Genomic DNA, 12,230 nt, shown 5'->3' with positions numbered 1-12,230 from the left:
AATGGTGAATATCACATCTAAAAGATTAAATAAGGAAGTAACCTAGAATGGTGAATATCACATCTAAAAGATTAAATATTGACGTAACCTAGAATGGTGAATATCACATCTAAAAGATTAAATATTGTAGTAACCTAGAATGGTGAATATCACATCTAAAAGATTAAATATTGACGTAACCTAGAATGGTGAATATCACATCGAAAAGATTAAATATTGAAGTAACCTAGAATGGTGAATATCACATCTAAAAGATTAAATATAGAAGTAACCTAGAATGGTGAATATCACATGTAACAGATTAAATATTGACGTAACCTAGAATGGTGAATATCTCATGTAACAGATTAAATATTGAAGTAACCTAGAATGGTGAATATCACATCTAAAAGATTAAATAAGGAAGTAACCTAGAATGGTGAATATCACATCTAAAAGATTAAATATTGAAGTAACCTAGAATGGTGAATATCACATCTAACAGATTAAATATTGACGTAACCTAGAATGGTGAATATCACATCTAAAAGATTAAATATTGACGTAACCTAGAATGGTGAATATCACATCTAAAAGATTAAATATTGAAGTAACCTAGAATGGTGAATATCACATCTAAAAGATTAAATAAGGAAGTAACCTAGAATGGTGAATATCACATCGAAAAGATTAAATAAGGAAGTAACTTAGAATGGTGAATATCACATCGAAAAGATTAAATAGTGAAGTAACCTAGAATGGTGAATATCACATCTAACAGATTAAATATTGACGTAACCTAGAATGGTGAATATCACATCGAAAAGATTAAATAAGGAAGTAACTTAGAATGGTGAATATCACATCTAAAAGATTAAATATTGAAGTAACCTAGAATGGTGAATATCACATCTAAAAGATTAAATAAGGAAGTAACCTAGAATGGTGAATATCACATCTAAAAGATTAAATAAGGAAGTAACCTGGAATGGTGAATATCACATCTAAAAGATTAAATAAGGAAGTAACCTAGAATGGTGAATATCGCATCTAAAAGATTAAATATTGACGTAACCTAGAATGGTGAATATCACATCTAAAAGATTAAATAAGGAAGTAACCTAGAATAGTGAATATTACATCTAAAAGATTAAATAAAGAAGTAACCTAGAATGGTGAATATCACATCTAAAAGATTAAATATTGACGTAACCTAGAATGGTGAATATCACATCTAAAAGATTAAATAAAGAAGTAATGGCCGTAGGTACATGTAATTGCAGGTGTTTTGATGTTCTAAACCAGAAAATGTAATTAATTTTAGTCCTTGAAAAGACTTTGTGAGTCGGTAATATCTAAACAAAGGCAGGACAGTGTCCAATAGTGTGTTATTTTTTCAGAATCTACAGAGTAAGATGAAGTTGCTGGTGGAGGTGTTACAAGCCGGGGAATCCGCGACTCGGGGTACGATAATAATCATAACATATCTTAGAGAGAAAAGGAAAAATATATTTCTGTTTTTAACTATGGCACTTTGGTGTCCAACACTCAAAACTCAAGCAATCTTAGAGTCCTAGATTTAAATCTTGAAGCAAAAGCTAGAAATTAGAATCAGTTGTAGAACACAGCTGCTTGTGAATCTGATCATCAAAATATATATATTTTGAGCAGGAATTGTCTCTTGCTCCTTGTCAGTGTTAACATGCTATTGCATTTTAGAGATTATCTGGAGGAGTTTTTATTGCAGTCCATATGACATGACATGGTCAGGTCTCATTTTAAACTACTGATATTTGTGTTGTATGGGGTTATTTTAGTCTGAGGTCAAGAGAGAAAAGTTATAAATCTGCTGCTCATGCCACTCCTGCTGGAATAGCAGCAAGGAATACAATGTAATGTGGTTTTTGTGACATGGTATGTAATATGGTAATGTGGTGTGTATGACACAGTGTGTATGACACAGTGTGTAATATGGTGTGTATAACTGTGTAGTAGTGTGTATGACATTGTGTAATATGGTGTGTATGATAGTGTGTAAAGTGCTGTGTATGACACAGTGTGTAATGTGCTGTGTATGACACAGTGTGTAATGTGTTGTGTATGGCACAGCGTGTAATGTGGTGTGTATGACACAGTGTTTAGTGTGGCACAGTGTGTAGTGTTTTGTGTGTGACACAGTGTGTAATGTGCTGTGTGACACAGTGTGTAATATGGTGTGTATGACACAGTGTGTAACATGCTGTGTATGGCACAGTGTGTAATGTGCTGTGTATGGCACAGTGTGCAACGTGCTGTGTATGGCACAGTGTGTAACGTGTTGTGTATGGCACAGTGTGTAACGTGCTGTGTATGACACAGTGTGTAGTGTTTTGTGTGTGACACAGTGTGTAATGTGCTGTGTGACACAGTGTGTAATATGGTGTGTATGACAGTGTGCAATGTGCTGTGTGTGACACAGTGTGTAATGTGCTGTGTGTGACACTGTGTAATGTGCTGTGTATGACAGTGTGTAATGTGCTGTGTATGACACTAATGTGCTGTGTATGACAGTGTGTAATGTGTGTATGACACTGAGTTATGTGGTGTGTTTGCTACAGTGTGTAATGTGTGTTTAATATGGTGTATATCACACAGTGTGTAATATGGTGTGTTGTAGTATACTGTATTCAATTTCAGACCCGACTGTTCTGTTTCATGAAGTGGAGACTGTGTTACTTGTCATCATTCAGCTGTGTCAGAGAAACTCGGGCAAGATGGATGAAGCCGGGAGAGAGGTGACGTAAAACTCTTTTCAACTTAACCTGACCTCAAACCAATGGCATTTCCCCCTATTTCAGTAGCCTTGTCCAGACATCCCCACAGCCAATTAAATACATGTAGCTTTAAATCTTCAAAAAGTCCTCTGTTTCCAAGTTTTCTACAAATTATTTGTCATTTTAGGTAAATGTATCTGTGTAGAACCGATACAAACTATAAAATCATGTAGCATGTTATGCTTGCAGTGAGGTGGTTTTATAAGATTTGGGTTTTTTCATTTTTGTAATTTTATAGATGTATGACAGTGACATACGTTATAAAAGCATGTAGTGTATTAGGCTGGTAGTAAGGTGTTTTTATAAGAATTGTTTTTCATTGTGTGTGTATTTGTTGTTGCAGTCTCTGTGGTTTCCTCTCTTGGAATGCATCATGTCTCCTCAGAGGAAGCTGAAGGACATCACTGACAAACAGTTTCTTGATGGTATCCATTTTCATTCATTCATTTATAGTTATATTTGTGCTCACACTTCAACTATCAGGGCTGTCTGTCCAGGACAGTCGGTTAGTGGTTAGTGAGAGAAAAGTCAATGTAGTGGCCTTACACCTACCCATAAAACGGGTGGGAGCCGATGCCAAGTTGTGAACCTAGTACCTACCAAGCAATAAGACCGGTGGTATTCATTGTACCATCCTTCATTTTGAGTGCTGCTTCTTCTTTCTTTTTGTGTGCAATTTAAAAAACATTTCCAGATAATAAATACAACAGCAACAATGACCCACAGTGAAGATGTCTGATGATGGAGATAGAAGTAATAAGATGAAAGTGGAGAGCCAGCACACTGACCACTAAGTCTTTTCCTCTTTATGCGAGTGTACAGAAAGCATGAGCAACCTGTCATGGAGAGAGACCTACTCAATGAGATGTAAAATAATATCTAACAGAAAACATGAAACCGGCCTCAGTGGTGTCGTGGTTAAGCCATCGGACATGAGGTTGGTAGGTACTGGGTTCACAGCCCGGTACTGGCCTCGGTGGTGTTGTGGTTAAGTCATCGGACATGAGACTGGTAGGTACTGGGTTCACAGCCCGGTACTGGCCTCGGTGGTGTCGTGGTTAAGCCATCGGACATGAGGCTGGTAGGTACTGGGTTCACAGCCCAGTACCGGCCTCAGTGGTGTCGTGGTTAAGCCATCGGACATGAGGCTGGTAGGTACTGGGTTCACAGCCCGGTACCGGCCTCAGTGGTGTCGTGGTTAAGTCATCGGACATGAGGCTGGTAGATACTGGGTTCACAGCCTGGTACCGGCCTCGGTGGTGTCGTGGTTAAGCCATCGGACATGAGGCTGGTAGGTACTGGGTTCACAGCCTGGTACCAGCCTCGGTGGTGTCGTGGTTAAGCCATCGGACATGAGGCTGGTAGATACTGGGTTCACAGCATGGTACCGGCTGCCACCCAGAGCGAGTTTTAATGACTCGGTGGTAGGTGTAATACTACTACACCCTCTTCTCTCTCACTAACCACTAACTTACTGTCCTGGACAGACGGCCCAGTACCGGCTCACACCGAGAGAGTTTTAACGACGCAATGGGTAGGTGTAATACCACTACACCCTCTTCTCTCTCACTAACCACTATCAACTAACAACTAATCCACTGTCCTGGACAGCCCAGATAGATGAGGTGTGTGTGCCCAGGACAGCGTGCTTGAACTTTAATTGGATATAAGCATGAATATAAGTTGAAATGAAAACAAACTATTACCCATCATGTTTTGGTTCGGTGATGTCATTGAATTTTAAAAGGTTTCTTTTCAAGTCACATTGTTTGATATGTATTTGTGTTAGTATAAAGTGGTTCTATCGGCAGTAGATAGTCAGAATGTCTCTATTGGCTCAGCTTGTAGAGCACTTGACTCTCATACAGAGGGTCCATGTGGTTCGAATCCACTCGGTGGAAGTTGATTTATCTGTTCTAAACGACAATCCTTGTGCTGGGGTGTCATTATGTTAATGATATGCCATGATATACATATATATATACATCCAATAGTTGATGTGTATTCTTGTGCTGGGGTGTCATTATGTTAATGATATGCCATGATATAATATATATACATCCAATAGTTGATGTGTATTCTTGTGCTGGGGTGTCATTATGTTAATGATATGCCATGATATACATATATATATACATCCAATAGTTGATGTGTATTCTTGGGCTGGGGTGTCATTATGTTAATGATATGCCATGATGTAATATATATATATACAGTATAACCTCGATTTACCGCCCCCCGATTTAACGCCAACCTCTCGTATCGCCAACTTTCTTCCAAGTACCATTTGTTTTCTTGGTTAATTCCCTCTATTTAGCGCCACCCTCGCTATCCGCCATCCGCCAAACATCTTTTTGAATAAAATGCATTTTAGATGTTACAGTCCCCTCGATTATATCGCCCGTGCTCCAATTAGCTGTAATCAAGCGGCTCGACAGGAGTACATTGGCCGTAATTAAGCTCTACAGGAGTTGTTACTTTTCGTATTGTTTAATGATTGACTGTGTTACAGTTAGTTGTCAGTGCAGTGATTCCGCAGTTCAAAGAAGTAGCGGTACCAGACAAAAAACCGGTTTGATGATCACGTGACAATAAGGGATTTCATCGGTGCATTTGATCGGGCCATTCTGGGTAAATGCGTAACATCAGTTGTTTTAGTCCTAATCAAGTATGACCCGCGTTTAATAAATAAAGAAACATCCTTTTTAACTGTTATTGTGTGTAAGCTGTATAAGCTGATGAGTTAGTTGCAAAGCTCAAAGTGAATAAAGAATTGAAAATTGAAAAGCTTTTGTAAGAGCAGGGCCTCTATGCGAGTTTCAACTCAGCATTTGGGATAAATATCATGGTACCGATCAGGCATTTCATTGCAGTAAAATGGATTCTAAACGCAAACGTGTCCTATTAGACCGGAAGAAGTTCCCTCAGCGGTATGTGTGCGATACGCGATCAAAACAGTTCTTCGGTTTATAGAAGGTAATCCACATTCAGTTAAGTCCGATGTAAATTCGATGATTTCTTTCCAAACAAGAGTGAACGAGTTAATTCTACTGAGCACACAGCAGAAAAATAAACTGGACTTTTTTAAAAAGGATTCACTTTGACACTGTGCTAATCAAAGTTACTGTACCGTTTCACCGTACTTGTTTACGTTTTTATATTTCCATTGTTCATTGCTGATTGACAAATTAAAATTAATGTTTAACTTGTTACCTTGTTTTTTCTGTTTTTGTTTATTGTCGTTTTAAACAAACTGACATTTAATACATGCAGATGTATTAAATGGAAAATATGTTTGGTGGCGCATCCTTGGCACCCTCACTTTAACGCCAACTCGATATAACGCCACAATCACGTAGGTACCACAGTAGGCGGTAAATCGAGGGTATACTGTACATCCAATAGTTGATGTGTATTCTTGTGCTGGGGTGTCATTATGTTAATGATATGCCATAATATAATATATATACATCCAATAGTTGATGTGTATTCTTGTGCTGGGGTGTCATTATGTTAATGATATGCCATGATATACATATATATATACATCCAATAGTTGATGTGTATTCTTGTGCTGGGGTGTCATTATGTTAATGATATGCCATGATATAATATATATACATCCAATAGTTGATGTGTATTCTTGTGCTGGGGTGTCATTATGTTAATGATATGCCATGATATAATATATATACATCCAATAGTTGATGTGTATTCTTGTGCTGGGGTGTCATTATGTTAATGATATGCCATGATATACATATATATATACATCCAATAGTTGATGTGTATTCTTGTGCTGGGGTGTCATTATGTTAATGATATGCCATGATATACATATATATATACATCCAATAGTTGATGTGTATTCTTGTGCTGGGGTGTCATTATGTTAATGATATGCCATGATATACATATATATATACATCCAATAGTTGATGTGTATTCTTGTGCTGGGGTGTCATTATGTTAATGATATGCCATGATATAATATATATACATCCAATAGTTGATGTGTATTCTTGTGCTGGGGTGTCATTATGTTAATGATATGCCATGATATAATATATATATATATATACATCCAATAGTTGATGTGTATTCTTGTGCTGGGGTGTCATTATGTTAATGATATGCCATGATATAATATATATACATCCAATAGTTGATGTGTATTCTTGTGCTGGGGTGTCATTATGTTAATGATATGCCATGATATACATATATATACATCCAATAGTTGATGTGTATTCTTGTGCTAGAGGCAATTAGATGCATTCCAGAATCATACTTTCTTAGTTGATACACAGTAGAGATGTCGTGACTGAACGGGAACTAGTATTCCTGAAGGTGTGTAGATCGATTATTTGCTGCACCTTGTCACTGTTGGTAAAATATCCCCTTTGTATAATAGTACACATTTAATGTGGCTACTTAATACAGGTATTTTAGCGATTTGGGATCCGATTTAGGTGGCAGCTGACCGCGTTAGACGGGTGACCGTTTATTACAGGTGCATTAACATTATAAATTGTTTGGGAGGGAAAAAAGTGGCGGCTTAAGGCAGGTGACTGCTGATTACAGGCAGTCGCTAGAACAGGTCTGACTGTATATATATATATATATATATATATATATATATATATATATACTCACGGGAAAAGGTTCCTGTGTATCATTAAAATTTCAGTAGGACTTATGTTTTTAAAATTTTAAAATATTGTGATTTACATAGATGTACTATTTATCTGTTAAAAGTACGGTGATCCTCTCCTGCCTTCTGAACCTGAAGTACTGTTTACACAATGCTTGGTGCGCCGTCGGTGACGATGTAACAAAACAACGTACTGATGTACGGTCATGGTCGTACTTTGTTATCACCTAATCGGTTACGTTCAGATCTTCCACTGATTAGGCTTAACTCAGAGATGCATTAGGATGTTAAACGTATCATTTCCAAATGATTCCATATGTGTACCCGCTTAATACTGACGATTTGCTGACGTGGTGTCACGTGCCGACTCCCTAAACATGGAAGTCCCTAGTACCTCTAAACTGTCGAGAACATCTCCGCAGATATTGCATAGTGTTCTGATGAACACCAATGAATACCAAAATTACTAGCAACAGCGTTTGTTCCATTCTAACCTCAATCATACCCATAGTTCGAAGGAGTCCATTTTCTGGGAGGCGTGGCATCACACTGACGATGATCAGATACCAACAAAAATGTTTTTCTGAGTGATGAGATTCCATACAATAGTTTTAAAGTCCAATAATAAGAAAAATGACATCAAACAGGAGCATGTGACAAAGAATTCTAGTAATGCAACTTGTGGTCACAAAGCATGAATAATTCATTGAATTGACAGGACACCGCAGGAATATCGACGGGAGTGGTTACATGTTCATTTACTGAAATTTTTATGACCAGATTTCAAGTAAATTATATTCTATATGCAATTATTTGGTGCACAGGAACTTTTTTCCGCGAGTATATATATATAGCTGATGTGTTTTCTTGTACTGCGGTGTCATTACACATTTATTTCACACTTGGAGACATTGATGAAAAGCTGTAATATTTCACTGATTTCACATTAGACAATCTTTACCATTGTATTTCCTTTATTTCAGACTTCAAGGAAATGACTCACCATGTTTTGAACAGCATGATGGGATACATTGCACCTCCAGCCATCTTGCAGAAGATAATGCAGGTGAGTAGTTTTTTTAGATGTGTTTGTGTGTTATCGAGTGGAAAAACCATCCTCGGTGTCATCGTGGTTAGGCCATCGGTCTACAGGCTGGTAGGTACTGGGTTCGGATCCCAGTCGAGGCATGGGATTTTTAATCCAGATACCGACTCCAAACCCTGAGTGAGTACTCCGCAAGGCTCAATGGGTAGGTGTAAACCACTTGCACCGCCCAGTGATCCATAACTGGTTCAACAAAGGCCATGGTTTGTGCTATCCTGCCTGTGGGAAGCACAAATAAAAGATCCCTTGCTGCCAGTCGTAAAAGAGTACCCCATGTGGCAACAGTGGGTTTCCTCTAAAAAAAACAGTGTCAGAATGACCTGATGTCCAATAGCTGATGATAAGGTAAAAAATCAATGTGCTCTAGTGGCGTCGTTACATAAAACAGACTTTACTTTACTCAAGTGGAAAATGTATGTTAAAATGTTTGTCCTGAGTTTGCTACCATTGCAGGGTTTGAAAGTTACCACGGTACCAACAGCAAGTCCTATGAATGCGCTCCTTACATAATTATGTTGTTATGGCCCACAAATCAGATATTGTCAATGGCAAGAAACATTTTGTGGTGCCCTGTATAGTAAAATAATGTTTGTCTGAGAAGACATGATAGAAAGTAAGTTGTCTGTGCATCTCTTTTCAAGGAAACGTTTATCTTACTTGCCCTCCCAGCTTGCCTTGTTGCCCTAATTTTGGTTTTTAAACCAGGGGCAACACTTGGCATCCTCACCCAAAAACTGTAATTCGACCCCTGCCATTGTAACATTTCCAACTGATAAAATCTTCTGAATGACTAATATTACATATTAAATACATGTTCTTGTTTATAATGTCAGTGTCCATACATTAAATGAGTTTGCTGTCATACTAATGTATGTAGTAACCCAATTATAATGTCAGTGTCCATACATTCAGTGAGTTTGTTGTCATCCTAATGATGGAGTAACCCAATTACAATGTCAGTGTCCATACATTCAGTGAGTTTGTTGTCATCCTAATGTATGTAGTAACCCAATTACAATGTCAGTGTCCATACATTCAGTGAGTTTGTTGTCATCCTAATGTATGGAGTAACCCAATTATAATGTCAGTGTCCATACATTCAGTGAGTTTGTTGTCATCCTAATGTATGGAGTAACCCAATTACAATGTCAGTGTCCATACATTCAGTGAGTTTGTTGTCATCCTAATGATGGAGTAACCCAATTACAATGTCAGTGTCCATACATTCAGTGAGTTTGTTGTCATCCTAATGTATGGAGTAACCCAATTACAATGTCAGTGTCCATACATTCAGTGAGTTTGTTGTCATCCTAATGTATGGAGTAACCCAATTACAATGTCAGTGTCCATACATTCAGTGAGTTTGTTGTCATCCTAATGATGGAGTAACCCAATTACATTGTCAGTGTCCATACATTCAGTGAGTTTGTTGTCATCCTAATGATGGAGTAACCCAATTACAATGTCAGTGTCCATACATTCAGTGGGTTTGTTGTCATCCTAATGTATGGAGTAACCCAATTACAATGTCAGTGTCCATACATTCAGTGAGTTTGTTGTCATCCTAATGTATGGAGTAACCCAATTACAATGTCAGTGTCCATACATTCAGTGAGTTTGTTGTCATCCTAATGTATGGAGTAACCCAATTACAATGTCAGTGTCCATACATTCAGTGAGTTTGTTGTCATCCTAATGATGGAGTAACCCAATTACATTGTCAGTGTCCATACATTCAGTGAGTTTGTTGTCATCCTAATGATGGAGTAACCCAATTACAATGTCAGTGTCCATACATTCAGTGAGTTTGTTGTCATCCTAATGATGGAGTAACCCAATTACAATGTCAGTGTCCATACATTCAGTGAGTTCGTTGTCATCCTAATGTATGGAGTAACCCAATTACAATGTCAGTGTCCATACATTCAGTGAGTTTGTTGTCATCCTAATGTATGGAGTAACCCAATTACAATGTCAGTGTCCATACATTCAGTGAGTTTGTTGTCATCCTAATGTATGGAGTAACCCAATTACAATGTCAGTGTCCATACATTCAGTGAGTTTGTTGTCATCCTAATGATGGAGTAACCCAATTACATTGTCAGTGTCCATACATTCAGTGAGTTTGTTGTCATCCTAATGATGGAGTAACCCAATTACAATGTCAGTGTCCATACATTCAGTGAGTTTGTTGTCATCCTAATGATGGAGTAACCCAATTACAATGTCAGTGTCCATACATTCAGTGAGTTCGTTGTCATCCTAATGTATGGAGTAACCCAATTACAATGTCAGTGTCCATACATTCAGTGAGTTTGTTGTCATCCTAATGATGGAGTAACCCAATTACAATGTCAGTGTCCATACATTCAGTGAGTTTGTTGTCATCCTAATGTATGGAGTAACCCAATTACAATGTCAGTGTCCATACATTCAGTGAGTTTGTTGTCATCCTAATGTATGGAGTAACCCAATTACAATGTCAGTGTCCATACATTCAGTGAGTTTGTTGCCATCCTAATGTATGTAGTAACCCAATTACAATGTCAGTGTCCATTCATTCAGTGAGTTTGTTGCCATCCTAATGTATGTAGTAACCCAATTACAATGTCAGTGTCCATACATTCAGTGAGTTTGTTGTCATCCTAATGTATGGAGTAACCCAATTACAATGTCAGTGTCCATACATTCAGTGAGTTTGTTGTCATCCTAATGTATGGAGTAACCCAATTACAATGTCAGTGTCCATACATTCAGTGAGTTTGTTGTCATCCTAATGTATGTAGTAACCCAATTACAATGTCAGTGTCCATTCATTCAGTGAGTTTGTTGTCATCCTAATGTATGGAGTAACCCAATTACAATGTCAGTGTCCATACATTCAGTGAGTTTGTTGTCATCCTAATGTATGGAGTAACCCAATGACTTTTCACAAGTGCAGATTAATTGTTAGATTCTTTTTTTCTTACATACCTGTGTGAGGGATGACCTGTTGTATTATTCTCTATTTGTACAATGTTTTGTTTTAACATGGGTTTAAAAATTGTGGTGTTATTTTAACAGGACCCTGCCTACAACACAGGCAAGTTTGGAGAAATTAAGGAACTTATTATAGGCATGCTGGAGAACTACAACTATGAACAGGTGACCATTACATATTTAGATTATTACATGTGGGCTGCATGAAATCTAGGCTCACATACTTTGTGAATGATTTTATTCAGGAGTGACAGTTTGTAATTAACTAGGCACTGTAACACATTTTTGTTTTGTTTTCCAAACGTGATGACATCATTTTGTTTGTTTTCCAAACCATGATGACATCATATTTGGTACCAACAAGATCATTGATTCACAAGCACCAAATCGACCAGCCACATTGTTACACCAATGTATAATATTACTAACTAAGAAAATATTAAATATGTTTTTCTCATTGCGAGTGACAGGTTGGGTAATAAAGTTATTTTAAAACACATTACTAAACGAGAACTCTTTGTTTTAATTATTCAGTTTGACAAACAGATTATGTTTCTGGTTATTTTGTTATTTTAGTAGCTCAAGATGCATGTGAAGGGCAACAGAATGTATGTACCTTGGAAACAAGGCACAATGACTAATAGATTTCTGAAAATGCAGTGTTTATGCCAGAAAGAAATGTGTGGGTATGGCGCTATGG

General features: G+C 37.5%; 1 protein-coding gene across 3 annotated transcripts in view; it reads left to right on the top strand.

The window, feature by feature from the left end:
* The window catches only part of LOC121387354 (vacuolar protein sorting-associated protein 8 homolog), a 100,693-nt gene that overhangs the window by 83,086 nt on the left and 5,377 nt on the right, over positions 1-12,230 (top strand). For all 3 annotated transcript variants that reach the window (XM_041518407.1, XM_041518408.1, XM_041518409.1), the window contains 5 exons: positions 1,380-1,443; positions 2,656-2,753; positions 3,136-3,217; positions 8,430-8,512; positions 11,615-11,695. In XM_041518407.1, coding sequence (XP_041374341.1) covers positions 1,380-1,443; positions 2,656-2,753; positions 3,136-3,217; positions 8,430-8,512; positions 11,615-11,695 — 408 coding nt within the window. The remainder of the gene's footprint in view (positions 1-1,379; positions 1,444-2,655; positions 2,754-3,135; positions 3,218-8,429; positions 8,513-11,614; positions 11,696-12,230) is intronic.

This window comes from Gigantopelta aegis, chromosome 13 (genome assembly GCF_016097555.1).
Source record: "Gigantopelta aegis isolate Gae_Host chromosome 13, Gae_host_genome, whole genome shotgun sequence".
Lineage (NCBI taxonomy): Eukaryota > Metazoa > Mollusca > Gastropoda > Neomphalida > Peltospiridae > Gigantopelta > Gigantopelta aegis.
This window is presented reverse-complemented; position numbering and strand designations above follow the sequence as displayed.